Here is a 27,538-nt window from a genome sequence, read left to right on the forward strand (position 1 = left end):
GAGATTAGCCTGTGCGACTCCCCTTCCTTCCCTTGTCTCCATCTCGGGTCGCAGACCTGCACTGTGAGTTGACAGTTCCCGCCGCCTCTTCCGGCTGGGTTTGCCCAGACAGATGTCGCGCGTGTCTGCTTCCACTGGCAGGTCCTGCTTTTTGGCAGACTCGTGCTAACGCCACGGTGTGGTTCGGTCTTCCGGGCCTTCGATAGCCTGCTTCCGTCAGTTACCATGATGGGAGGGTTGAATCCATCCACAGAAATAGTGTGTTTGTCTTTCTGTCCGTTTCTGCTTCACGTATTTTTAAAAATTGTGGTAAAACATACAGAACATAAAATTTATCATTTTTCCATTTTTAAGTGTATATAGTTCAGTGGTATTCAATATAGTCAGGTTGTTGTGTTTCGTGCATTTTAAAGCTCTATTGTTTGGTACTTACACATTTAGGATTGTTGTCTATTTATTGAATAGATCCTTTTATCACTATGTAGTACCTCTTTTTTATCTCTGGTGATATTCCTCGTCTACTTGGGTGGTGGTATAGCCTCTCCTGCTTGCTTACAATCAGAGTTTGCCTGGTATATCTTTTTCCATTCTTACCTTTAGTTTATCTGTGCCTTTATAACTAAAGTGCATTTCTTGAAGATAACATGAAGTCAGGTCTTACTTTTTTATTCAGTTTAACAATCTCTAGTTTCTTTTAAGTTTATTTATTTTGAGAGAGAGAGAGAGAGAGAGAGAACACAAGTAGGGGAGGGGCAGAGAGGGAAGTGGGGAGAGGGAGAGAGAATCCCAAGCAGGCTCTGTGCTTACAGTGCAGATGTGAGGCTCAAACTCATGAACTGCGAGATCATGACCCGAGCTGAAGCCAGATGTTTAACCAACTAAGCCACCCAGGCGTCCCTGCTTTTTTTTTTTTCTTTTTAAGTAATCTTTATGCCCAGCATGAGGATTGAACTCACGACCCTGAGATTGAGAGTCGCAAGCCCTACCGACTGAGCCAGCCAGACGGCCTGATAATTGGCATATTTAGGCCGTTTATATTGAATGTAATTATTGATATGGTTGGGTTTAAGTCAGTTTCTCGGCCTGACAGCTACTGACACCTTGGTCTGGGGTGCTCTCCTGGGTATTGTAGGTGTTTAGCAGCATCCCTGCTTTCTGCCTACCAGATGGCGTTTGTATCACCTCCAATTGCAGCAACCTCCAGAAACTGTCACATGTCCCATGGACAGGCTGGGGGACAGACTTGTCCCCAGTTGAGAGCCATCAGTTAGGTCTACCATCTTGGTAATTGTGTTCTGTTTATCCCACCTGTTCTTTATCATCTTGTTTTGTTTATTTTCTTTTCCTGCTGTCTTTCAGACTAATTATTTTTTCATATTTCTATTTTATGTCCACTATGGCTTGTTAGCCCTCCCGCTTTTCTTTCTTAGCAGTTTTTCTAGGATTTACAACATGTGTCCTTTAACTTCTCTCCGTCTACCCTCAAGTAATGTCACATCACTTCACAAATAACATAAGAACTATTCAACAGTTTATTTTACTTGCAGATTTTGTGTCGCCGACATATGGAAATAGAATTGATTAATGTGTATTTTACTTCCATCGTATTTTATAGATTTCTTAGGGTTTTCTACACAGGTGATCAACTTCTGCCTGTGCAGGAAGCATTTTACTTCATTTTTGCCAATGTGTATGCCTTTGCTTTTTTTTTTTTTTTTTTTTTTTATTTGAGTGACTGCACTGGCTGGGACCTCCAGTACAATGTCCACAGTAAGAATGGACATCTTTGCCTTGGCGTGTACGTGCATTAGCTGTAGATTCCTCATAGATGCTTTTTGTTTCTACTTAATTCTGTTCCTAGTTTTCCGAGAGTTTTTTAGTCATGAATGAGTATGGAAGTTTGTCATATTTTTTCTGAATCTGTTGAGATGATAACATGATTTTCTTCTTTATTCTATTAATATGGCATATTATATGTATTGAGTTTGATTGTTAATCCAAATGTGTATTACTTCTGTAAACCCCACTGTGTAATGATGTATTATCCTTTTTAAAATCTTGCTATCTTCCTTTCGGTAATATTTTATTACGGTTTTTTTTTTTTGTATCTATATTCATGAGGGATATTAGCCTATAAGGTTTTGTTTTGTTTTGTTTTGTTTTTGGCCTTTAGTTTTCTTAGATGTCTCTGGCCTTTCTTATCTAAACGTAAATGTCTCGTACTCTTGATTTTTTGCTTGTCTGAATGTCTCTGTGTCTCTAAGTTGTTTAAACAGATCTCTATTCAAAGCTAACAGTTTTTCTATCTTAGCACTTTGAAGATGATCTTCCATTGCCTTCTGGTCTCCACTGTTTCTGTTGAGAAGTTTTGTTTTTTTTAAAGAATTTTCTTTTTTTTTTTTTGAGAGTGAGCATGCACGTGCATGTACGTGTGCAGGGGAGGGGCAGGACGAGAGGGAGAAGGAGGATCTTAAGCAGGCTGCATGCACAGCATGGAGCCCAATGAAGGGCTCGATCTCACCACCAGGAGACCATGACCTGAACCAAAACCGAGAGTCAGACGCTTAACCAACTGAACCACCCAGGTGCCCCTAAACATTTTATTTTCGAGCACTCTCTACACCCAACATGGGGCTTGAACTCACAACCCCAAAATCGAGAGTCACACACTACCAACTGAGCCAGCCAGGTGCCCCGAGAAGTTTGGTTTTTAATGATTACTCATATCTGGTCATTTGCCCTTTTTTCTGACATATTAATATCTTCTCGGCATCTGAGGTTTTAGCGTTTCACTACACAGTGTGTATATGTGGATTTCTTTCTGTTAAACTTTTTCAAGGCTTGTGCTCCTGAGGACACGGGTCTTTCATCAATTCTGGGTAACTTTTAGCCCTTATCTCTGAAGATGTTGCCTTCTGTTACCGTCTTTTCTTCTGGCATCCCAATTAGATGGATCTTTGGATTCTGTCCCCTAGGACTCTGCCCTTTCATGTTTCTTATCTTTTCCTCTCTCTACGTGGCACAGATCTGTCATCTAGTTCAATAATTTTCTTTCAGCTCTGACTAATCTGCTATTTAATCACCCATTAAGATTTTAAATTCTTTTGACTCTTTCATTTCTATTTCCGATAGTAGGTTACTATTATGTTTTAAATTCTGTATATATTTCTTTAAAATGTTAAGCATATTTCTTTTATGCTCTGGGTCTCTTCGATCTAAATGCTGTACTTGGGTGGAGGCAAAAGGTTGTACAATTCTGTTATTGTGTTAAAAAATTATTTTTTTCATGTTTATTTACTTTTGAGAGAAAAGAGAGAGAGAGAGAGAGAGAGAGAGAGCACAGGGGCGGGGCAGAGAGAGAGAGAGAGAGGGAGACCCAGAATCCGAAGCAGGCTCCAGGCTCCAAGGTGTCAGCACAGAGCCCAACATGGGGCTCAAACTCACAAACCGTGAGACCATGACCTGAGCCGAAGTCAGACGCTTAACCGACTGAGCCACCCAGGAGTCCCTGTTACTGTGTTTTTTTTAGTTGATTCTTCTTCATGGGGCCTTTTTCCCATGGTGGTTTCTAATTAGAAGCTCTGTGACTGGTCCTAATATGTGTGAATCTGAGGGACCTGGGTCGAGACTGTGTCCCACAGATGGGGTTTAGACTCCCTCTGCCAGGCCTCTTGGCGTGCAGCTAACATAGATGCACTTCAGGTCAACTGCCTGGCATGGAGCTCTTTTTGAGTGGAAACAGAAGATAAATTCAAACTCAGATGCTGAATAGGGCAGGCTGGTGGTGACAGATTCTTGGGGAACATTCTTCTCTTTTATTCACTCTAGCCAATGTCTGAGAGAAGACAGAGTTCCTTGTCTGTTCCATTTGCCAGCAAATTGATTTTTCCCTAGTTTACACTTTGATGGTTAGGCCTTCAGGGGGTCTTCAGGGGCTTTTGCAGGGGATGGCCGTTCCAGCTCCCACCTCATCTGGCCTGAAGCCTTGTCCGCGTTAGCCCTGTTCAGCTCGGGAAACCAAGGCTCTTGGTGTTGGGCAGACAGTTCTGAGGCAGCCCGTAGCTTCAGGGCTGCCTTCTGTTCTGGTTTGACTGTATTCTTACCGGCTTTGGCCTCTGTTGATTTTTACTTCCTAGAGATCAGCTATGCATTTAAAAGGGCGTTTTGTGTATCTTACTCAGCATTTCTAGATGTTTGGAGAGGAACGTTTTTCAGAATAGCTACACTCATACTATAGGAAGTTGAAGCCTCGTATTTTGTTTCTATCTAAAGTATAGCTAAGGATTGATATTCTGATTCTTGCGATGTTTTGGTTCTTAAGAACTGTAACACTTACTAACGATCATATTAAATAGCGTTAAGTCACAATGTTAGTTTATTAAAAAGCATGTGTACATGCATCGCACATAGATACTCAGGCTTCCAGCCCAGCTGAACGATGATTTTTATTTTGAAACCACTCATTCAGAAAAATTACACCACCGCTTTGTGCTATGACACGGCAAGATCTCCAATAAGGGATCTTGATTCCTGATGTGGTGGCAGTTCTAATAATTACGAATTCGCAGGACAGCATTCTCTTCACCAGTCTGCTGCCATGTCAACACCGTCCACGTCTAAAGCATGTTCTGACACTGTCTTCCCTCAGAGCAGCGCCAGTGGATTCTGCTCACGGCATCAGCACTCGTGTTTTCCACGCCGCGGATGATACAGTCCCCTTATTTTCCTTCTTCTCCACAAGCTGCCAGGCCTCCCGAGCCTCCCGAGCCTCCCATCTGCGGGGCCTGCGGATTCCCACTCAGCGCAGAGAGCAGCGAGGCAGGGCCTCTGGTCACACTTAGGCGTGAATCCCAACTCTTGACTCCTCCGGTGCTGTGTCCTTACACAAACCACTTAACCTTTGTCAAACGAAGAAAACCACAGCACCTGCCCTCACGGATGCGTGAGGAATCAAGGAGGTAATGCACGTGAAGCGCTTACCGGGTCGCCTGGCTCAGAATGCTCAGAGCCGCTGTGCTGTTCTCCTTGTTGCTGGCATCATGGCAAACAGGTCTTAACAGAGCCTTCTTTCTCCATCAGGGTTCACTGCCTTCCTGCCCGTTCAGCTTGCCACTTCTCTCCACGAGGCACATATGACCTCCGGCCTCCGGCCCGAACTATAGCAAAAGGCCCCCGGCTGGTCTCGCCGCCTGGTCGCACTTCCTCCTCCTTCTGTGCTACACCCGATCAGGGTTATCAGAAACACTTCTGACCATACACTGGCAAAGTCAGGAATCTTCCTGGGCTCCCCTTTGCCTTCCTATAGCTTAAGATCCAAAGCCCTTCCCCTACATCACGATCTCATCAGATATATTTAGAGCCCCTGAGAATACCCTGAAAGCTGTAAAGTACCAGATGAAAGCGAGCGCAGTCATCACCACCCCCACTGGCTGTAGGCGGCTTTTCATGTGCCCGGCTCATTGCCACAGCTCAGCTTTAAGAGGGCGGGACTGCGACCTACTTCGGTTTATGTTACCATAGCAGCTGACTCCGTACCCTGAATGTGGAGGGTATACCTCCACATTTGATAGATTGAATACCATGTAAATTACTGCATCCAAATATAGGGATCAAAGTGTTTTATTGGAGCTCTTGCCGTATATCTTAGCGGGGTCAAATGGTTGCGTGAGTTTTCTGAATGAATGGTTTCACTCTGGGCCTGGAAGCCTTGAGTATCTGTGTGCAGTGCTTGTACGTGTGCTTTTTTTGTTAATTTTTTGTTATTTATTTGGGGGAGAGAGAGAGAGGGAGACACAGAATCCAAAGCAGGCTCCAGGCTCCAGGCTCCGAGCTGTCAGCACAGAGCCCAATGCAGGGCTCCAACTCCCGAACTGTGAGATCATGACCTGAACTGAAGTCAGACGCTTAACCGACTGAGCCACCCAGGCGCCCCTTGTACATGTGCTTTTAAGTATAGCAATGTATTAAGTTTGAGTTAGCGTTACTTAATTTGATTATTGATCTAAGAACAAATTTCAGATGCATCGCCTCCTGGATCCGTGCAGCAAGCCTGTGCTGCAGGCAGACCGTCAACTGCAGTGATTGAATGACTTGTCCATGTTAAGAGAAGAAAGCAGAGCTTGGATCTGGGGTAGATAAGCTCTTCTTACTCCAGATTCCTGTTCTGGGCAGGAAACAGCTCTCCAAGCCCCTGGTACTCTCTTGATCAGTATCAGAATATTCACACACAATTGATCAGCATTTCCTTCATTAGAAATGTAGTTTTTTAATTTGTCATTTCAAAGATTAAAAACCTAGAGGGGCACCTGGGTGGCTCAGTCATTTAAGTGTCCAACTCTGGCTCAGGTCATGATCTCATGGTACGTGGAGTTCAAGTCTCACATCGGGCCCACAGCTGTCAGCAAAGAGCCTGCTTGGGATTCTCGTTCTCTTTCTCTCTCTGCCCCTCCCCTACTCTTGCTTTTTTTTTTTCTCTCTCTCTCAAAATAAATAAACTTAAAAAGTAATAAAGATCTAGAAACAAAAAGGAGGGTTTAACAGATGTCATTGTTTTTCTGAGTTGTACACATTTTCAATCAGGACTTTGTATAGGCTGTAGCCTGATGAAGCTTCCGCCTCCTTCCGCCTTCACGGGTAATGTTTGCGTTTCGGAAGCCAGCCTGGTTACAGGTCCGTTTGTCTTTAACATTTGCTCTCTTAGGGGAAAACGGAACCCATCACAGTGGTGAAGTTGCTGGCCTGCTTCGATGACCTCGTGGCCGCGGGCACAGCCTCTGGGAGAGTTGCTGTTTTTCAGCTTGTGTCTTCCTTGCCAGGGAGAAATAAACAAGTAAGTACGAGTCACTTTAGCATTTCTTAACTTCTTGGCCAGTTCCTCGTGGATTTTAAAATGAAAACTCATCTGCCCAGAAAACACACGCTCAGAAAAGCTTAACCCTATGCTCTTTATAATCAGATACCATTTTTGTTCTTGATAGGATGCTTGGCAGAGTGCACATTTGGGTAATTTAAATTTTGCTTAATATTCTCTGGCCATCCTCTATCAGTTTTAAAATAAATACCCAGATGGAACCTTGTGCAGGGTTTTGCGTGGAAAACAAGGTTGGGAAAACCAGCTTCTCCATAGGTAGGAGGGACTGTATAATCCCTTGGCCACGAGCCCCATCTCACATCTTTTCTTTCTTGTGCGCATTTTTATCGTTCGTTCCTAGCTTCGGAGATTTGATGTCACCGGTATTCACAAAAATAGCATAACAGCTCTGGCTTGGAGCCCCAATGGAATGAAATTGTTCTCTGGAGATGACAAAGGGAAAATTGTCTATTCTTCTCTGGATCTAGACCAGGTAAAATTGTTTCCAGAAATATTTTTGGCCTTCTTATATTCGGAGAATTTATATCCATAATTACATTTTAGTCAAACAGTTTGCATCCTCAGTCATTGCCCCTTCATAATGTCAACGATTATTTTGTAACGTTTGCCTTCAAGGACGTCTCTCACTTTTCTAAGCTTCCCCTCCTGTGACTAAAGGGTTGGCCTTTGTCTCCACTGGAGCCTTCCTTCACAGTGTTCATCCTCCTGTGTCTAAGCATGTGGAAGGGTCCTGAGAAAAAGACACCATGTCATTCTGGTCTCCCAGAAGGGTGTGTAGGAGCCGCGGGAAGCATTGCGTAATCATAACTGTGGACTGGACAGAGGTCAGTGCTTTCTGGGTGGAGAGCTCCGCCCCTGGCCAAGCCCCGCCCAGGCCCCGCCCCTCACGTGGGAGGGCGTGGCAGAGGAGGAGGAGGGCCCAGCCCGCGTGTCTGCTGTTTTGTTTCATCCTGAGCCGTGTGTGCTCCGGCTCCGGTCAGGAGATGAGGAACCCCAGGCTCCGTGACCCAGTCACCAGCCCTGGGTCCCCCGCGGGTTCCACACTGAGTTTCTGCTCTAAAGCCCACGCCTTTCCCGCCGTGTGTGTGGCTCTGTGCGCCCCTGTGCTTCACCTCGTCCCGCGAGGGACACAGACCGGGCCCGCGAGACTGGGCGTTCCTCGCGCATTGTAGAAATTTAGCAATTACTGGCCAACTGGCGTTTAGTCCCTCTGATCCAAGACTGCCCTGTTACAAGTTTTCTCTAGCAGTAGTTCTTGAAGTTTTTGGTCTCAGGACCCTTCTACACACTTAAAAGGAGGACCCCAGGGGCGTCTGGGTGGCTCAGTCAGTTGAGGGATGCAGATCTTTTCAAATGTGTCAATTTTGATTATATAATATCAGAGAAGGCATCTTTGTTAATATCATGATCATCCTGATCAGAAAAGTCTTTAGCTACTGGGAATTGGTCAAGTTCACAAGTGTGGATAAAGTTTTCAATTCTTTTTTTTTTTTTTTTTTTTTTTTTTAACGTTTTTATTTATTTTTGAGACAGAGAGAGACAGAGCATGAACGGGGGAGGGGCAGAGAGAGAGGGAGACACAGAATCGGAAGCAGGCTCCAGGCTCTGAGCCATCAGCCCAGAGCCCAACGCAGGGCTCGAACTCACGGACCGTGAGATCGTGACCTGAGCCGAAGTCGGACGCTTAACCGACTGAGCCACCCAGGCACCCCTAAAGTTTTCAATTCTAATCCTCAGTTGAAAACTTGATATTTATTGTCAGTAACGCACACTATTACTCGTTGTCATTAAAGTGACAAGCTCCGTTTGGTCCATCTTGAAAATGTCTGCCAAATACCCAAGTTTGAGTAATTCTAGTATGTCCAGTAAAATGGTGTCCTGTGGGGTGGGGGGGGGGAAGCCACTGGTTGAGCTCACAGCTTTTAGAGTCGAACAAGTGCTTTTCCTTGAGTGAACCAGAGAACCTCAGGATGCAGCAGCCGGGCCACTCTGTCACACAAAATACAAAGCCGTGCGTACCCACGAGCAAGGATGTGGTGCAGTTATAATTGTTCTGCCACAGAGCCCGTCTTCAGTGAAACGCGCGTTTTTGTCATGAGTGCGTGGTGGTGGAGGGCACAGTGACAGATAGTGGGCTCAGTGCCCCGTTCTGCCCACCGTGGCTTTTGTGTCAGAGCAAATGTCAGCTCAGTGAAAAAGACAGATGCAACCTAGCGTTATAATGAAGATAATGTTGACCTTGCAGACCCTTTGAAAGGGTCTTAGGGACCCTTGAGGACTGCAGACCATACTTTGAGAACCTGTTCTGCAGGAAAGCCTTAGGTTATTAAGGGTCCCTGTGTCGTACCTCCCTTCTGTTGAGGCTTTCAGGCAGCACTGCTCGTGAGCCTGCATTTCAGGAAGTAGAGAGAAAGCCACATGCAGAAAACAGTATCCTTGTCACACTGAGAACTTTTTTTCCCAGCTTTATTGATAGGTTCTGGTAGTTTTTTTTGTTTTTTTTGTTTTTTGTTTTTTTTTTAAGATAAAGTACAAAGAGATTTACATAAATAGGTATGGGAGTGTGTGCGATTTTGCAAAATTAATACAATGAATTGAGTTCCATCATAAGTCAAAAACTGAAAAGCTACAGTTTATGTAACGACAAATGTGGAGGAAACTCTGCTTTTTTTTTTTAATGTTTATTTCTGAGACAGAGAGAGACAGAGGGGGAGGGGCAGAGAGAGAGGGAGACAGAATCTGAAGCAGGCTCCAGGTTCTATCAGCACAGAGCCCAACGTGGGGCTTGAACTCACAAACCATGAGATCATGACCTGAGCAGAAATCAGTCGCTTAACCGACTGAGCCACCCAGGCGCCCGGAAAATCTGCTTTAAAAGCACTCAGTGTCTGGGGAGAATGAGAATCTCTCTATCGTTATGGTGTCGGTGGTTATAGGACTGTATGTGTTTGCCAAAATCCATAGAATTGTGTATCTTGAGCAGGTAAATTTTATTGTATGTAAATTTTACCAGTAAATCTGATTGCTGCTTTTCTCTCCCACCCCCAAAAGTTCTGCGATAGAGCATCAGTTTTTCTTACTCAATTGAAGAAACTGGTTCAGGAGAAAAGTAACATATAGAAACAGACTTTTGACACCAAGAATTAGAGTTTGTGTTAGCAGTAAAATGCCTTCTAAAATTTTACTTTGTTCTTCAATATATTTACCACCATTTCAGTTTCTTTTGTTTTTTATGACCCTTTCAGTTGGCAAGGATATAATGTCCCCAAAATTGCTTTGAGCTCTTTGGGGGGATGAGTGTCTTGTGACCTTAGGTGATAGTTGTCACAAATAATCTTATGGAAAGTCCTGTTGTATTCTATTAGTGTAAACAGTAGTCCTAGTGCAGTACGTTTCCACTTTGGCCTTTATGGACTCTTCTCTGAATGCTCCCCTGAAAACATTTTAAAAGAAATTATACAAAATCTTTAAACGTTCCTTGTCAAACTTGATGGAACCTGAGGTAGGTGTTGACATTGTTTTCTCATTAGTAAGAACTTTTCCAAATAATTTCATCATAGTGGGTTGACATTGAATCTGTTGGGAATGAACAGCATACATTTCAAGGTGTAAATTGACTCCACATTGAGTTGGGTTTAACTGGCCTCTCCCACAGGGCGTCTGCAACTCCCATTTGGTGTTAGAAGAGCCATCTTCAATCGTGCAGCTGGATTATAGCCAGAAAGTTCTGCTCGTGTCTACACTACAAAGAAGCCTGCTTTTTTACACGGAAGAGAAGTCTGTCAAGCAGATTGGAACACAACCAAGGAAAAGGTGAGCGTCACACATGCCCCAGCGTGGCGGTTACAGAGGGGCCTTAAGTTTTCCTAGTTCACCTTGCCTAGGTTACCCTAGGCAAGCCCACAGTGGCTCTAAGCCTGGGGTCCCCCGACGGGTCCCTAACCTGCTTGGCCGCCTGTGCCAGCATCAGATGGGGAAAGCTCCCTCTCATCTGCTGCAGGGACCTGCAGGCATGGCCACTCTGCCTCGAGCGCCAGAATCCGGAAAGTCTCCGAGGTGGTCTGCTCTGGGTCCGCCACAGGAGGGGTGACGGTCCCCTCTGCACTGTGCAGGCTGTGCCGGGTCGGGGGTAACTGGTAGACGAGGCGGATGTGAGCCTGCCGTCACGGATGCTTGAGAAACTCAGCGGGAAAGTTGTTAGCAGCGGTGTCACCTACTGTGGAGCTGTGAGGGGTGCTGTCAGGCTCCTCCCGGGCCTGGGGGTGACAGCAGACTTCCTGAGGGAGTGAGCGAGGGAGGAGTGGAACTGGCCAAGAGGAGTGGGGAGGCTCTGGAGGGGAGGCTGCCAGGCTGAGAGCTCGTCCCCCCGTTTACCTGCCACCTGGAAGGACAGGGGGAGAAGGGCTAGGCCAAGTCCAGCCGCCTACCAGTCGTGCGGGAAGAGGCAGCCGAGCGCATAGGTGACCTCCCTGCCGGAAACACGCTTGTAGAGCTCAGGGCCCGGTTTGTGTGGCGGTGGGGTCAGTGAGGAGGGGCTGGATAGAGTGGTGGGGCCACCCCCTCATTCTGAGCAGAGAGGGACGGAGAGCCGAGTGGGGGCAGCAGGAGGGGGCGGGGGCCGGCAGCTTATAAATTGGGCGGCAGGATTTGGAGACGGTCCTGGTAAAGGGGCACTGTTGCCAACTGAGAATCAGAGGGGCAGGTGGGCTGGGGGGTGTGGAGAGCAGGCTGACGAGGAGACGTGGTGGCATCGGCCGTGCCCTCGAGGGAGGGCCCACGGAGGCTGGTGGTGACAGCTGTGCTGGTGACGATGGCCCGGAGAAGGGGAGGTCGGACGGGAGGAGCATGATAGCCCTTAGCTCATAAAAGATCTGGTCATGCCTTCCTTTGGCTTCTGTTTTCTGTGCTGAATACCCGCTCGATTCTGTCAACAGTTTGCCCTTTCTGTAACCGTAATGTCCCTGTTAACAGCCCCTGGAGGCGTAAGCACAGTAGAATTTGGAGCTTGGGCCCCGTGGTTGTGCACGTCTTCATCTTGCCTTTCCCTCTGCCAGCGTCCCCCTCTTCTGCTTCGCGTCCTGTCCTGGTTCGTCATCAGGGTCCTACTTTATCGTGTCTTTTTTATTTAAAAAATTTTTTTTTCAACGTTTATTTGTTTTTGGGACAGAGAGAGACAGAGCATGAACGGGGGAGGGGCAGAGAGAGAGGGAGACACAGAATCAGAAGCAGGCTCCAGGCTCTGAGCCATTAGCCCAGAGCCTGACGCGGGGCTCGAACTCACGGACCGCGAGATTGTGACCTGGCTGAAGTCGGACGCTTAACTGACTGCGCCACCCAGGCGCCCCTATCGTGTCTTTTTGGAAGGGTAGTGGAGTATAAAGAGAGATAAAGACCAGTTACTTTTCACATGGATAAGCCAATAGTGTTTCTCCTAAAACCTGGTCTTCTAGCCTCTTGTGTGGAAACACAAGCCACTCTCCATGAGCCCCTCCTGGTGCCTGTGAGTAGTCAGGTCTTCTGGCCTGGGCCAGGCCCTGTCCCAGGCTGCAGACACCAACAAATGTGTTCCTTTTCTCTCGGGGAAGTATATTTCCCTGAGCCTTAGAGAAGTGGGGATAACACAGAATAAATGGAAAAGCTGTTTACAGGCTTGTTTTTCTGTTGTGTGCTATTTTATTATTTTCTTAAGCTTTTTTTTTTAAGTTAGTGTTCTTTTCAATTTTTTAATGTTTTATTTTTAAGAGAGAGAGAGAGAGAGAGAGAGAGAGAGAGAGAATGAGCAGGGGAGGGGCAGAGAGAGAGGGAGTCACAGAACCCGAAGCAGGCTCCAGGCTCTGAGCTGTCAGCACAGATCCTGATGCGGGGCTCGAACCCACAAACCGTGAGATCGTGACCTGAGCTGAACTCTGACGCTCAACCGACTGAGCCACCCAGGTGCCCCTGTTGGGTGCTATTTTAGATTGTAGTTCAGAAAGGGCATCTGCTGTGTCTACCCTCCGGAAGCAGGGTTTCAGTCAGCAGCTGTTGGGTGCGTGCCTGCCGGGCAGCAGCGTGCGGTGGACGGCAGTGAGCCAGGGGACAGACAAGTCGCCACACCCCGGCAGGATGAATGTGAGCGAGGGGACGCGTGTCCCCCCTCCAGCAGGACGGATGTGTAGGCTACAATGCATGCTGTGGACATTGTGGATCAGTCAGGGTGAAGCATCACAGGTGGGGGTGGCACGCTCTTTAGAACAGTTGGGAAGGGCTTCTGTGGAGAAGCGCCATTGGAGACGAAGCCTCAAGCGTGGGAAGGGCCGGTGGAAGAGCATTCTGGTCTCAGGGAGCGGAACATGCCGAGGCCTCGGATTGGGCCAGGGAGCAATGTTTGTGGAGCCAGAGGGGCCCGGGGTGACCGTGGAGAGGTGCAGGTGTAAAATGAGATTGCAAAGGAGGCCCTGAGCCAGCTTGGGGATGGGGGCCGGAGGGACCACATGCTGTCGCCCGAGTTATTCTAGGCATGACAGAAAGCCATTGAAGTTCTTTAGGCAGGACATTAGCAACCTGAGCAACCTCTCGGAGCTCACCCTGGTTCTGTGTGGAGACTTCATCGGAGATGGGCAGGAGGGGGACGGTGAGGAGCAGGCGTGGAGGCTGGCCCCTGGTGGTGGCCGTCAGCGGGGAGCCGTAATTCGGAGATAGGAAGCACGGGGCTGGACGGTGGATTGGGTAGAGGGGCAAGGGGAAGAAAAGAATAGATTTCGGTGCTTCTGGCTACGGCAGTGAGGCAGCGGCGGTGGGAGCACCGCGGGGAGCCTGGGCTTGCAGTCTAGACTTCCGTTCTGTTGAGTTGGAGGTGCTTGTTAGGTCGCCAAGTGGGAGTCACAGTGAGGAGGGACATACACAGATCTCAGCCAGAGACAAAAATTCAGTCATTACCTACAGGTGACACCGAGACCTCTGACATCGGGTGTTTACGTAGGGACATTGTGTGTTCACGTGACATTAAAAAATCCTTACCAAGTCTCTGCTGTGGCCAGCACCTTTCTCGGTCTGAGGAGACAGTTGTGAACAGGGAAAGGCTCTACTCTCGGGGCTCCCGTTCCTGGGGTGGGAGGCTGGCATTAAATGTGTTCTAGAATGTTCGTAGTAATAAATCGGACTAGATTTGGACTAGAGCATATGGGCCACAGAGGAGGGAGCAGGGGACACGGCCGTGTGCTGTGGATACGCAGCAGGGGTGGTGGGGACCGGGGCAGACTCCTGAAGGAAGGGCAGGAGGACTCACGAGAGGACCTCGGCGAGAAGCAGGAGCAGTGCACGCGCCAGGCACCCGAGGGTTTGGGGAGCGGCAAGGCCAGGTGTGTGTGGAGCAGAGGAGGGGCCCGGGCGGGACCCCACGCGGCAGGCTGTGCGGCCTCACCGGGGGCCGCTTTCTTCCGGCACGCTGGCCCTTGTGAACGGCTCCGACCAGGACAAGTCACCCGCGCTGTCCTGGGAGGGGCAAGAGTGGCGGCTCAGGGGGGCAGTCCGGGGCTCAGGCCAGGGCAGGGTGCTGGGAATGCTCGCAGAGCAGAGCTGACCGGGTGGGGAGTGAGAGAAAGAGATCAGCCAGAGGCTGCGGCCTGAGCCGTGGGTCGGGTGGGGGGTGGGGGGCGGGGCCTGGGGGAGAGGCCAGAGCAGTGTTGTGGACGAGGTGGCACAGTCTTCCTCCCTGTGGAGAGCCGGAGGGGCAGGTGGAGGGCAGGCGCACGCTTGGGAGCCCGTAGCATGAGGGCGGCAGTTAGAGCTCGCCCCCCCCCCCCCCCCCCCCCGGCCCCGGCGTGATGGTAACTGGAGGAGGGCAGTCAGGGAGGGAGAAGTTGGGGGCTACGCGGGGGGAGTGTCACGGGGCTGTCAGAGCTGCTGACGGCCCGAGAGATGGCCTGAGACAGACCTTCGGATTTGGCAGCCTGGTGGCTGCATGCGGCCTTGCTTATGAGAGAGGCCGGGGCCTGGAGGGGCTGGAGGGCCCGGAGGGGCCAGGATAGCCGTGTGCGGAGACAGCTGGGTTTTGTCAGAGGGAACACACACGGCGTAAGGGGCGCCTGGTGGGGAGCGGGTCTGGTGGGAGGTTTGTAGAGACGGACCATGAGGCCGGTGCCGGGTGGCTGGCACGGGCCGGCACGGAGGTTGAGATGTTGGCACCTGTCGTGGCCTCCCTGGAGCCCGCTGGCGGGCCACCCCAGAGGGCGCGGGGCTTGGACGGGGCCGGGTGTTCTCGGCAGGGAGCAGGGCGTGGGCACAGGTACGCTTGCAGGCAGGGAACCTCAGCGGGGGTGGGGTTGTGCTCTTCGGATGGAGGTGGTGACCCCCCTCAGACCGGACCAGGTAAGACACATGTTACGCCCAGAAGATCTCAGAGACCCCAGCCGGCCCCAGGCGTGTTGTGTGTCTGCTGTCCTCAGGGTTTATCTCCGGGTCTGTGTTGCACTGTTTCACACGGGGACCGTCCGGTCGTCGGGGCCCCTGCACGTTGCAGTCACGTGGAGTGCGTGCCCCTGCAGAGCCAGCATCAAGGTCTGGAGCAGGGTCCCCACCCTCGTGCCCGTGTGACGGTCTGTGGGCAGTTGGCCACGGAGCCTTGTGTCACCCATCTTAGATTTTCTTTGTCCTGTGTCAGGTCCTCTGTCCACGCTCAGCATTTCAGGTCTCTGGCACCATAAATTATACATCACGTTAGAGAACACTCCTTTCAGGGGTGCCTGGGGGGCTCCGTTGGGTGTCCGACTCTTGATTTCGGCTCAGGTCACGATCTCACGGTTCGTGGGTTTTAGCCCCGCATTGGGCTCTGTGCCGACAGGGTGGAGACCGCGGGGGATTCTCTCTCTGTCTTTCTCCTTGCCCCTCCCCCGCTCATGCATACTCTCTCTCAAAATAAATAAACTTAAAAAAACATAAAAAACACCCTTTTCATATTAATGTGGCTCATAAAGGGAATTAAAGTGGTTTTTAAAGTCATCAGTGATTTTTCTGGAAATGACCTCCACCAGAATTAAGTAGGTAGGTTAACTTAGTTATGATTTTAGAACCCCGCGATGCCTAGACCTTAAAGGTTGGAGTCTGAGGGACCCATCCAGAATGACATCAGGTGCTGCAGAATCGGGACCACGAGTGGGTGGATGGCGGCCAAGCCAGCGGTTTAGGACGACTCGCCCCTCACTCTAGCCAGTTATCTCCAACTTCACTGCCTTCCCTCGGCTCACTCACCACATGTAGCAGTTCCTCAGAGCCAGCCAGCCACCCACCGGGACCCCGTCGGCATGTTCCTTCCCCCAGAGGGCCCGCCCGCCCCTCAGCCGGGTGGTAGTCCTGGGTTTGGCCCTCTCGTGCCCCGGGCAGGACACGTCCCATCTGGACTGTGGGGCAGCTCTTTGAGCCTCACTCAGATACAGCGCCAGCCAGGTGCCCGCACGGCAGTTCCCGCACACGTGCCCGTCTGCCACGGCGTGTTCGCAGACACGGGCAGGGTCTCGCCTCCTTCGCCTTTCATGTTGCCCCCAGCACTGGGTCTTACATAACGCAGGAACTCCCCACGCGTTTGTTAAAATGAGTGCATGAGTGACCTAAGGTGAGCAAATCAAAATGGGAGTGACAAGAGATTTTTCAGAGGACCTATAAATAGAAGGAAAACAGTTAACAGTTGGATCACCAAGTAGAAATTGATTTGACAGGAAGGGCAAGAGGAAGAGATTACGGGATGTTCCGTAGAACTCGTTTGGGTCTATTTAGTGAATCTTTCCAGAACAGATCCACCAAAGGCAGTAATCGAGCACGATGCCGATTTTAGCGCTGTCCGTGAATGATCTACAGCGTAGAACACTCTTGGCTAATCTAACAATCTTTGTTTCAAAGTAAACTTGATATTCGATGTCCTCCTTGGACCTCGTCCAGAAGGATTGAGTTACCGGAGCCAGAGGGACCTAGGGGGATACTGAAGTGCAGAGAAATGTCCAGATAAGTTTATCTGTGTGACTGTGTGGGATGCGCTCTGGGGACAGCCCCTCAGGAGGGCCACACGGTGGCACCCCACAGGGCTCTGCTGTGTGCAGGGAGGGTAAGGAGAGCGTAGGGAGCACATAGGTAGGGAGCACGCAGTGGGGACATGGATGGACCCACAGGTAGCTCCCGGCTGTGGGTCCCTGTAGCCCTGTGGGTGGCTGGTGAGCATTTGTGAGACATAGTGTCACCAGCAGTGCTTTTGTGCCTTCAGAGATTGTGTCACTTAATCCTCACTTAACCTTTGAGATGGGGGGAATGACCCCTGGTTTACAGATTAGGAAACTGAGAGCCGGGAAGGTTGCAACCACATGGCAATTCTATGTCAGGGCTAGAAATTGAGCCCAGCTGTCAATCTAGAGCCAGTGCGCTCTCTACTGTTGAAAATCAGAGACGTACAAGGGCGCCTGGGTGGCTTAGTAGGTTAAACATCCAACTCTTGATTTCTTTCGGCTCAGGTCATGGCCTCACGGTTTATGAGTTCGAGCCCCGGGTCAGGCTCCTTGCTGACAGCACAGAGCCTGCTTAGGATTCTCTCTCCCTCCTGTATGTGCACGCCCTCTCGCTCTCAAAATAAATAAATGTTAAAAAAAAAAATTGGAAGCGTTTTGGAGAGAGGATCAGCAGGACTCAGGGCTGGACTGAAACTTTTTTTTTCTTTGTAATGGTTATTCATTTTTCAGAGAAAGAGCGCATGAGCACACAGGTGGAGGAAGAGCAGAGAGAGAGGGGGACACAGAATCCGAAGCAGGCACCAGGCTCTGAGCTGTCAGCACAGAGCCTGACGCGGGGCTCGAACCCACAAGTTGTCAGATCATGACCTGAGCCGAAGTTGGACGCTTAACCGACTGAGCCACCCAGGCGCCCCTGAAACTTTTTTTTAAATTTGTTATTTCTTTAAGAGAGAGAGAGAGAATGAGTGGGGGAGAGGGGCAGAGGGAGGGAGACGGAATCCCAAGCACACTCCATGGTCAGCACAGAGCCTGACACAGAGCTCAACCTCACAACCCTGGGATCATGACCTGAGCCAAAATCAAGAGTTGGACGCTCAACTGACTGAGCCACGCAGCACCCCTGGACTGAAACTCTTAAACTTTCAGATCTGGCAGGAGCCTGAGATCAGGCAAAGTCGAGGGACAGTGAGAACTCAGAGGGGTGCCTGGGTGGCCCAGTTAGGGAAGCGTATAACTCTTGATCCCAGGGTTGTGAGTTTGAGCCCCACGTTCAGTATAGAGATTACTTAAAAAATAGGATCTTTAAAAAAAAAAAAAAAAAAAAAAGAACTTCAGGATCACTGGTGGAAACATAGGTTGGTATAATCACGTTGAAAAAAGTTTGAAATTGTCTTCCAAACCTGAATTTGTTCTTATCCAGAAACCCAGCAGTTACCCAACAGAGCAGTGGTTCCATCTCTGAAAGGTCCTTGACAGACTCTTATACCTGTGTACTAGGAGGTCTGTGCGAAAATGCTCAGGGCACTACTGTTTAAAATAAAAATGTAGAAATAATGCAAATGCTCATCAGCAAGAAAGTGAATAAATAACTTGCGGACTACTGTGTAGCAGTCAGAATGAATGAGGTGTAGCTTTTTTATCAGTAAAGATAAACCTTAAAAATATAATGTTAAGGGGCTCCTGGGTGGCTCAGTCGGTTGAGCATCCACCTCGTGATTTCTGCTCAGATCATGATCCCAGGTTGTGTGATTGAGCCCCACATGGGGCTCTGTGCTGACAGCACAGAACCTGCTTGGGATTGTCTCTCTCCTTCTCTCTGCCCCTCTTCTACTCATGTGTGCCCTCTCTCTCTCTCTCTCTCTCTCTCTCTCTCTCTGTTTCAAAATAAATAAATAAACTTAAAAAAAAGCAAGTTGCAAAAGTATACAAATGGCATCATACTTTTTTTATACAAATGAAATTGTAAATTTCATAGTGTTTAGGAATACATAGGTATGTGGTTAAACTGTCAGTAAAAGTAAGGGAATAATAAACACAAAATTCAGTCTAGTGGTCATACCTGGGGAACAGAGGGGCAGGAACTTTTTTAGGAACATGAGAGAACATCAACAGTGTCGCTGATGATTTATTTCTGAAGTTGAGGGATAAATTCCCAGGTGTGCACTTCATTTATTAGACTTCATAACTTTTATGTACCTATAAATACATATATGTAATATAGTACATATATATATATATATAATTTATATATATGATATATACGATAAAACATATATAAAGCATACATTCTTTGTGTTAGGTATTTCATAATTAAAAAAATTTTTTTAATGTTTCTTTATTTTTGAGAGAGAGACAGAGACAGAGCATGAGTGGGGAAGGGGCATGGGGAGAAGGAGACACAGGATCCAAAACAGGCTTCAGACTCCGGGCTGTCAGCACAGGGCCTGATGTGGGCTCGAACCCACGAGCTGTGAGATCATGACCTGAGCCAAAGTTGGATGCTTCACCAACTGAGCCACCCAGGTGCCCCATAATTTTAAAAATAGAGAAAAAATACCACGCCTGGGGACCAGAAGAGAACCAGGTTCCTATGATGGGTTTAGACTCAGTTGTAGGCGTGATGCTCATTCATTGGGATGTGGGAGTGAGTACAGCAATCAGACATTGAAAGGAACAGAATTTCCGAACAAGGGGAGGATAGTCAGACCTGGATTTGTCCGCATCTGCTTCAGTTTCCTTTTCTCGGACACAGGAGCTGTACTGTTCGCCACACGGGGCCGTGGTGAGGATTGAGCCAGAGGGTGGAGACAGAGCCTGGGGCCTGGCACCATAATAGTCGCCATGAATCGGGATACTGGCTTAACAGTACTGGGTACACAGTTCTGAGGGGGTTGCAGGAAGTATGATACAGAGACCTTGTCCTCTGTGGGCAGAGATGACAATATGGTTCCATTAACAACAACAAAACAACAACAACAACAACAAAAAAAAAACATAGAAGAGGTTCTGAAAAGACATTGATCTTGTTTGGGCTTAGCCAAAAAATTCTTATGACAGTTGATATCAAGGGTTGACAACCATGGCTTTAAATCAGTTCATATTTGTTTTTTTTCTGTTTTTTTTTTTTTCTTGTAATTTCAGCACTGGGAAATTTGGAGCTTGTTTTATACCAGGGCTCTGTAAGCAAAGCGATCTGACTTTGTATGCGTCACGGCCTGGGCTCCGGCTCTGGAAGGCAGACATCCATGGGACTGTTCAAGCCACGTTCATCTTAAAAGATGTCTTTGCCGGAGGAGTCAAGCCTTTCGAACTGTACCCGCGTCTGGAATCCTCCAACAGGGGAAGTTGCGGCTTGCCTGAGAAGCATCTGGGGCTCGTTTCATGTTTCTTCCAAGAAGGCTGGGTGTTGAGTTGGAATGAATATAGCATTTACCTGCTAGACACCGTCAACCAGGTGAGTGACGTGATCGCACCACAGCTTTGGTGTCTGTAGGATGTTCATCCACAGACTGTCTCTCGGGATGATAGAAGGAACAATATTGATCCTAATGCTTTACTTTTTTCCATTGAGTCAGTTAAGGAAATCAAGCGATGGTCTGATTATTTTGTAGATTTGAAGAAGTGTTTGGTTTTGGTAGAACCTTCTAGCTGTTCTGCCTCTAAGCAGGAGTCTTGTCTGCCCTACCTGGAACTTCCTCACCTGGAACTTCAGGGCAGAGTTAGTTGGGTTGGGGCCACCAAGCTGCCTTTTTGCCCTGAGTTGGTTTCTCTTCCTAAGGAGCACTTTGAAAGGCATTTTTGTATTCTTCACGTACAGACAACTTCAGTTTTCTTCTTTCTCTGGGTACTCTAGGAACTTGATACACACTTGGTAGTTAGTGGGGTCGAAACGTTTGGTGATTACACATCAGTTCCTTTCTTCTGAGCCCTCCCCCCCGGTGCTTTTTCCAGCAGGTGCAGTTAACTTCATTTTAGACGTAGAGAAACGGAGACAAAGGGTCTGTCTGTGTGCGCGTTATGGCTGCCGTCAGAGTCTTTCAAACTAAGGGCACGTTTTTAGCTATTCCTCAGGGTTATTAAAAATTAACAAAGAATTTAGACGCTTTTCTGTCTACACTGAATGGCCTCTTGTTTGTATTGTTGGCTGAAAAGAGAATTTTTAAAACTTGTTGCAGGCTCTGGACATCCCAGGTGGCATCAGGGCCTCTCCCCGCCCCCCGTTCGTCCAGAGCTGTGAAGTGCAGTGCACATGAGTCTCTCCCACAGGAGCACACACAGTAGGGGTCTAGCCCAGGCAGCTCATCACTGCAGCCCAGGAGCGACGTGCCCGTGGACGTTTGTCCAGAGTGCTGTGAGCTGTGATGAGTCCTGGGCAGGGCAGGGCCACTGAGGCTGAGCTCGCCGGGGTCCGTTACCCAAGGAGGTGGTGTCTGAATCGAGTTGGAACTCTCCCAGGGAACAAGAGTCAGGAAAGGAGTCTGAGCAGAGGCCATGGCGTCATGGAGGAACAAGGCTGGGGTTTGGACTGGCCCGTTCCACTCGAGGCACCTGTACCACAGCCCAGGGCAGTTGTGGGAGGCTGACGGGCAGGTCCAGCCAAGGAGGCTGAGCTCCACGTCCAAGGGGGTCGGGCGCAGGTGGGATGCGGTTCCGAGTGGCTGAGAGGTGGGGCAGACAACCCGCTCGGTCTCGTGAGTTTACCGGCAAGGTGACTGTCACATACCTGTCAGATATTACCTACTTTGGCTCTGAATTACTCTTTTTTTTTTTTTTTAACGTTTATTTATTTTTGACACAGAGAGAGACAGAGCATGAACAGGGGAGGGGCAGAGAGAGAGGGAGACACAGAATCAGAAGCAGGCTCCAGGCTCTGAGCCATCAGCCCAGAGCCCGACGCGGGGCTCGAACCCACGGACCGTGAGATCGTGACCCGAGCTGAAGTCGGACGCTTAACCGACTGAGCCACCCAGGCGCCCCTGAATTACTCTTTTTTAATTTAATCTCTACACCCAACGTGGGGTTTGAACTTACCACCCTGAGACCCAGAGTCCTGAGCTCCCCTGACAGAGCCAGCCAGGGGCCCCTGCTTCGAATTACTCTTCAGAAGTTTCAGAAAGTGGCCATAACAAAGCACAGTTGTCATTTGACTTTGTAGGACTCCTGCACATGTTTGTGTGTTTTCAGCTATTACTGTTGCCTGGTTGTGTGATTTTCTTTTCTTTTCTTTTCTTTCCATTTTTGGACAGGCTACAATTGCTGGTTTGGAAGGATCTGGTGATATCGTGTCTGTTTCCTGCACAGAAAATGAAATATTTTTCTTAAAGGGAGATAGGAACATTATAAGAATTTCAAGCAGACCTGAAGGACTGGCATCAATAGGTTTGTATTTGTCATAAAATGTACTGTGTGTACGTAATTGTAGTTTACAATTTACAAACCCTCCCATCACTTCGCTTTTTCTAAACAGGTATTTGGAGGGTTTCCTGTGCTTCTTAAAATACGGTTTACGAGACTTTTCTTGAAGCTTACCTATTTCAAGGCTCCCGTCACACAGCCTCCCGTTTGGTAGAGTGGCTCCGTGGGTCTGGAGGGTGGGAGGCTGGGCGAGGAGGGAGAGCACAGCACCCACATGACTGCTCTCTGGTGTTTGGACGGCGTGTGGGATTAGTACTTCAGAAGATAGAGATTTGCCAAGATTTTAGAACATTTAAATCTGTTATCTGGGACATATCCTTTGCCCTTAACACAGTTCTTCTTATCGCATTGATTATTCTCTCTGCTTTTGACCTTTTTCTGTAATTCATACAAGCCCAGGTTCTAACGAGTGAATTGTCACACACGTTCTCACACACACTTCGCTGGTTTGGGGCTCATCAGCAAGCTTGTTCCTGACGGTGACGACAGTGGTGTGGGCCCCACCCCCCCCTTCCTCCACTCTGCTCTCCTCTCTGTCCTTGTCCTGTCTCTGTCACTCGCCTTGTTCTCCCTGTGTTCCAGAGACCGCTAAGCACGCAGCATTCCTGGCCTTATAAGGTCCTGAGAACAACATGGAAGGTACTGGTTTCATAGACGAGGAGACTGGGACTTAGGAAGATGCAGTTCCCCCTCCCCAGCCAGGCCCCCTTCCTCCCCGGGGTTGGAGCGGCCTCATCCCCTCCTTGCTCACCGCACTCCTGTGGCCACTGTTGATGAGGTGGCCTGCAGGGCACCCCGTCCTCCAGCTGCCAGCCCTCTCCGAGCACTTGCCCTCTCCCACTCACCCGGGCACTTAGGCCCGAACGCTAGGTGTGTGGTGCTCTAGGACGTGGCCCGCTTCTGACAGGAGGGTGCTCCCTGCACTCTCCCCACTCCTTATTGAAGACCCAGGTCAGGGATTCCTGCATTTTTGAAACTTTCCCCGAGTGCTTCAGTTAAGTCAGCCCTCTCTTCACTTGAGTGCCCAGGGAGCTCCCTCCTGCCCTTCTGACCATGGAGCCATTCACTTACTGTGTACCTTACCCCACAAAATAGTAAACTTTTTGGTGGCAAGGATCTTGTGACTCCGCTTTGTGGGCCTGCACAGCACATGGCACGTAGAAAGAAGACCCTGAGTATTTGTTAATTCGTGGTGTCCCCATTTCACAGATTAGAAAACCAAGGACTAGGGGGGTAAGTGACCAGCCCCAAGCCAATCAGCATGTCTTCTGATTTTTGCTTCTGCCAGCATTTCTCCTCTTCCTCCTGCCTTGCGCGCTGGTCAGAAATGGGGCCCCTTTGCTGTAGCCACGGCCTTGCGGTGTCCTGGCCTCAGGGGCATCTTTTGTCCTGGCCTCAGGGGCATCTTTGCTGTTACTTCTCTCGACAGCATGAGCTCACATCTGAGTCCCTGCAAGCGAGGGAGTGGAGGTCCTGGACCGAAGCGGGTGGGCGGGGCGCAAACCCCAGGCCTTCCAGAGCGGAGCAAGGGGGGGAAGAGGAGCCCCGGGGGCAGGCCACTGGGCCCCATGCAGGCAGGCCTGGCTGAAGCCTTACTCCAGCCTCGTCTCTTTTCGTAATGTTTAGAGTACAAACTGTAGCGAGTAGGAAATTATACCAGTGTCTCATTAGCCACATATTTACCTCTCGAAAAGATGAGTGTCATAAGGGCTGTCTTGGCCCCAAATTAACCATCTCTTAAGAGATGGCCGGGTGGGGCTGGGGCGGCAAGTGAATTACCTCTTAAGTCAGAGGGTGAGTCGGCATAAATACTCCAAATTCTAGTTGTGGAAAGCGCGTAAGTTCTGACTTTTGAGTTTCTGAGCTGGCGTCGTCAGTGTCGTCAGGGGCAGCGTGGCCCCTGGGGACAAGTAAGCTCTAGATCACTGCCTTCCGGCAGGACTCTCTCACAGCGATGAACATGGTCTGTATCTGCGCTGACCGGTAGGTGGCCGCTGCCCACACGTGAGTGCCACAGAATTTTAAATTTTATTTGGCTTTGACGGGAAATAGCTGCATGTGGCAGTGGCCGCTGTATTGACAGGGGAGCTCTGGACCCAGACCTGCCATCGACCTGCGTGCTCTTTGACAAGTCGCTTCCCTGCCCGGGCTTCACGCAGAGCAGAACCCTCCCTGTCAGCCCCCAGTGTGCACGCCACAGCCGACAGTCTGCCCCCGACGACCCTCACAAGAGGACGGGGATTCCCGTCTGTCTGGTTGATGGTCCCAGAACAGTGTCGGGCACATCGTGCGTACTCGGTCACAAACAGGTGGCTGAACGGGTAAAGTGGTCCCTAGTCGTGTGGCTGGAACCCTTCTGGCCACAGTGACTCTGGTGTTGTGTTGAGAAGGATGCTGCTCTCTGCTTGCTCTGGACGCTGCCTTGTTAACATACTTCTCCATCCTGACTTGGTGCTAGCAGGAAATCACCTTCACTCCTTGAATTTCAAGAAATAGGATTAGAGGAGGGCACCTGGGTGGCTCAGTCGGTTAAGAAATAGGATTAGAGGTACACGTGTGTTTTTCAAGTGCCTCTCGAGTAGTAGTATATTAGGGCGTGGTCTAAGTATGGGATATCACTAAGCCCATTTCTCTTCTTTATAAATTCTTTGTGAATTGATGTGAGGAATGCTGTATACTTAGTGGCGTTCCCGGACTCTTGAGTTATTTACAAAAGGCAGCTGTGGGGAATCCTTTTCCTGATTTGGGTACGTGCGCTTCCTGGAGCCCAGAACCGTTTGTTGGAATCTCCGTGCGATTCTTTTAGTTTCGTTAGTTTCTCTGACTTCGGCAGGCTGGTGTTCAGCAGGGTTAGCAGACCTGAATGAGAGCACGTCGACTTTCTTGTAACCAGTAGTAAAACCCACCCCTCCTTTCCCAGTGCGAGACAGCCTGGAGACGTCCGGGTGCGCAGAGCAGGTGTCCGGGCAGCGCGCGGAGAAGCCGTCGGGGGCCACGGTTTCTGAGACGAGGCTCAGGGGCTCTTCCGTGGCCAGCTCCGTGGCCAGCGAGCCACGGAGCAGGAGCAGTTCTCTCAACTCCACCGACAGTGGCTCCGGGCTCCAGGCGGTGCCAGAGCCGGGGAGGGGTGGCCAGCCTGCCTCACAGAGATTCAGCGTGATCAGCTCAGAAGAGTTTGAGCAGGAGCTCGTGGTGAAGCCGCTGAAAGTGAGAAAGAAGAGGAAGAAGAAGTCAGGTACGGCCTGTGGCACCGCACGCACTGACTCCTGCTCACGTAGGGGGTGCTGCCCACACGGAGCGAGCGCCTGCCCACTCGGGTGAGGGGAGGCAGGGAGGGTCTGTGGCCATCACGTGTCCCCCTCTGTGGAGGGGCTTTGCCGTGAAGTATTTCATAAGTTGCAAAAGAGCGCCACGCACACTAAAGCGCTTCCGCGAGGTTTAAATCCTGTAACGTGCACCTGCGTACTTACCGCCCGGCTTGCTGGCCCTGGGGTTCCACTTCTCAATATTCAGGTAAAAATTTGGATCTATTACATATACCATGTGTTAGACCAGAGTCTGTGAACCCGGGTGGAAGGAAAGTCACGGAGGCAGAGGGATCACTACGTTTGGGGTTGGCTGTGTTACAGACGTGCGATCTAACAGAGAACTCATTTAACTCTGTGCTCCTTGGTTCCTGTTAGGCCTCCCTAGCTACAGATACTGCAGTTCGAAGGACAGGTATCGGACTGCTGAGTGTTTTCATCATTTTAAACAGTTGATCTGCAGTCCATCTGTTCCTTTGTTTTTTCCCCTTAACATTTCTTAAGCGAGGCCTCAGAGCCCATCAGCCTGTCTGACAGTTGCGTCCATTTAAAACACCTCTGCGTTAGGATAATTCATACTTCACTTAGGTATCCGTCGTTTAAGATGCATTTTTTCTTGAGCCAAAATTTTGTTTTTTAGTCTCTTACCGTTTACGCAGAGTCATCCGTCATCTTAAACGTTCTTATTTTAAATTAGAAGGTGGAAGCCGGAGTGCCTGCCACAGTTCCCTTGAGTCAACTCCCTGCTGTGAGTTTCCGGGTGACAGTCCGCAGTCCTTGAGCACAGACCTGCTGTCCATGACCTCAAGTTTGGGCAGCATTGTGGATCGCTCGAGCACAGAGTCTCCTGACCGGGAGAGTAACCTCAGCGGAGAGGTGAATGGTGTCCTGCAGGAGAATAATGACCCCGAAGCGTTCAGTGTCCTGGAGGTGCCTGAGCCTGCCCCTGACGTACTGAATGAAGGGCGTGACAGCAGACCTGAAAGCCCACGATGGAACCATGCAGGCGAGACGGAGCCACACAGGGGAGTGTGGACTTCACTCTTGGAGCTGAGAGAGGCTGTGGAAGGCAGTGATGTTACCGACCTCAGAGAGGAGCCTTGCCCCGCAGACGAGGGACTGAATAGCAGACAGTCACCCTGGCGAGAACAGGCCCGGGAAGCAGGGGACATGGAGCCCGATGACCCCCAAAGCACTTTTTCTGAAGCCCCCTTCCTAGACTCACCCCCGGTGCCTTCAAGCCTCAGCTGGGCCCCCCAGGCGGAGCAGCGGCTGCCGGGGACCAGAGCTGGCGAAGGCGGTGCCGAGGGGCCCGGCAAGGGGCAGGGCTTCCTAACGCACGTGGAGGCCCCCGGCCACCTCGGCTCATCTCCCTGGCACGCTGTCACTGACAGTGACACAGGCCTAAAGGAAATGGCGGCCTCGGAACGTGACCTGGGGAGTGCGGGAGGACGGCGGACTCCCCCGGTCTCTGCCCTGGCGACTCGCACCCGTGAGCCGCGGCTGGAGCAGCCTTCCCGGGACCAGGTGTTAACGTCCAGCGACGAGGAGGACATCTATGCCCAAGGGTTGCCTTCATCTTCTTCGGAGACGAGCGTGACTGAGCTCGGGGGTAGTCGCTCCCTGCAGGACCTGAGCCAGCCCGGCACAGAAGACACCGGGCTGCTAAAGTCAGATCAGGTATGTGGGTTTGTGGTGGCCGGTTTCCTGTGGGTCCACCCGACGATGCGCGCGGTTAAGGAGGGGGACTCTCGGTCATCCTACGTAAGGAGGTTTCTTTAAAGTGCTTGCTTTTCTTAGCAGATGATTCCTATTCAATGTATTTGGTTTCAAAACTAACCACGTATTGTGACTTTTCCTGCGGAGTAGTTGTGAGGCACAGATTATGAGTGTGAACTTAGGTGTGCTTTCCCCAGATGTACCACTGGATTCCCTCGATGCCAATACGTGTATCGTTTGGGCAGCTCTCGCCGCCT

The 27,538-nt window shown here is 49.9% G+C and overlaps 1 protein-coding gene and 1 non-coding gene across 10 annotated transcripts in view; one reads left to right on the forward strand and one right to left on the reverse strand.

Moving 5' to 3' along the window:
• TECPR2 (tectonin beta-propeller repeat containing 2) overlaps positions 1 to 27,538 on the forward strand; it is a 107,276-nt gene that overhangs the window by 22,805 nt on the left and 56,933 nt on the right. For all 9 annotated transcript variants that reach the window (XM_045060549.1, XM_045060551.1, XM_045060553.1 and 6 more), the window contains 7 exons: positions 6,701 to 6,829; positions 7,212 to 7,343; positions 10,527 to 10,684; positions 19,984 to 20,296; positions 22,089 to 22,221; positions 25,178 to 25,492; positions 26,260 to 27,242. In XM_045060549.1, the coding sequence (XP_044916484.1) occupies positions 6,701 to 6,829; positions 7,212 to 7,343; positions 10,527 to 10,684; positions 19,984 to 20,296; positions 22,089 to 22,221; positions 25,178 to 25,492; positions 26,260 to 27,242 (2,163 nt within the window). The remainder of the gene's footprint in view (positions 1 to 6,700; positions 6,830 to 7,211; positions 7,344 to 10,526; positions 10,685 to 19,983; positions 20,297 to 22,088; positions 22,222 to 25,177; positions 25,493 to 26,259; positions 27,243 to 27,538) is intronic.
• TRNAE-CUC lies at positions 932 to 1,004 on the reverse strand. The gene has a single exon. It is a non-coding gene; the product is annotated as a tRNA-Glu (tRNA).

This window comes from Felis catus, chromosome B3 (genome assembly GCF_018350175.1).
Source record: "Felis catus isolate Fca126 chromosome B3, F.catus_Fca126_mat1.0, whole genome shotgun sequence".
NCBI lineage: Eukaryota > Metazoa > Chordata > Mammalia > Carnivora > Felidae > Felis > Felis catus.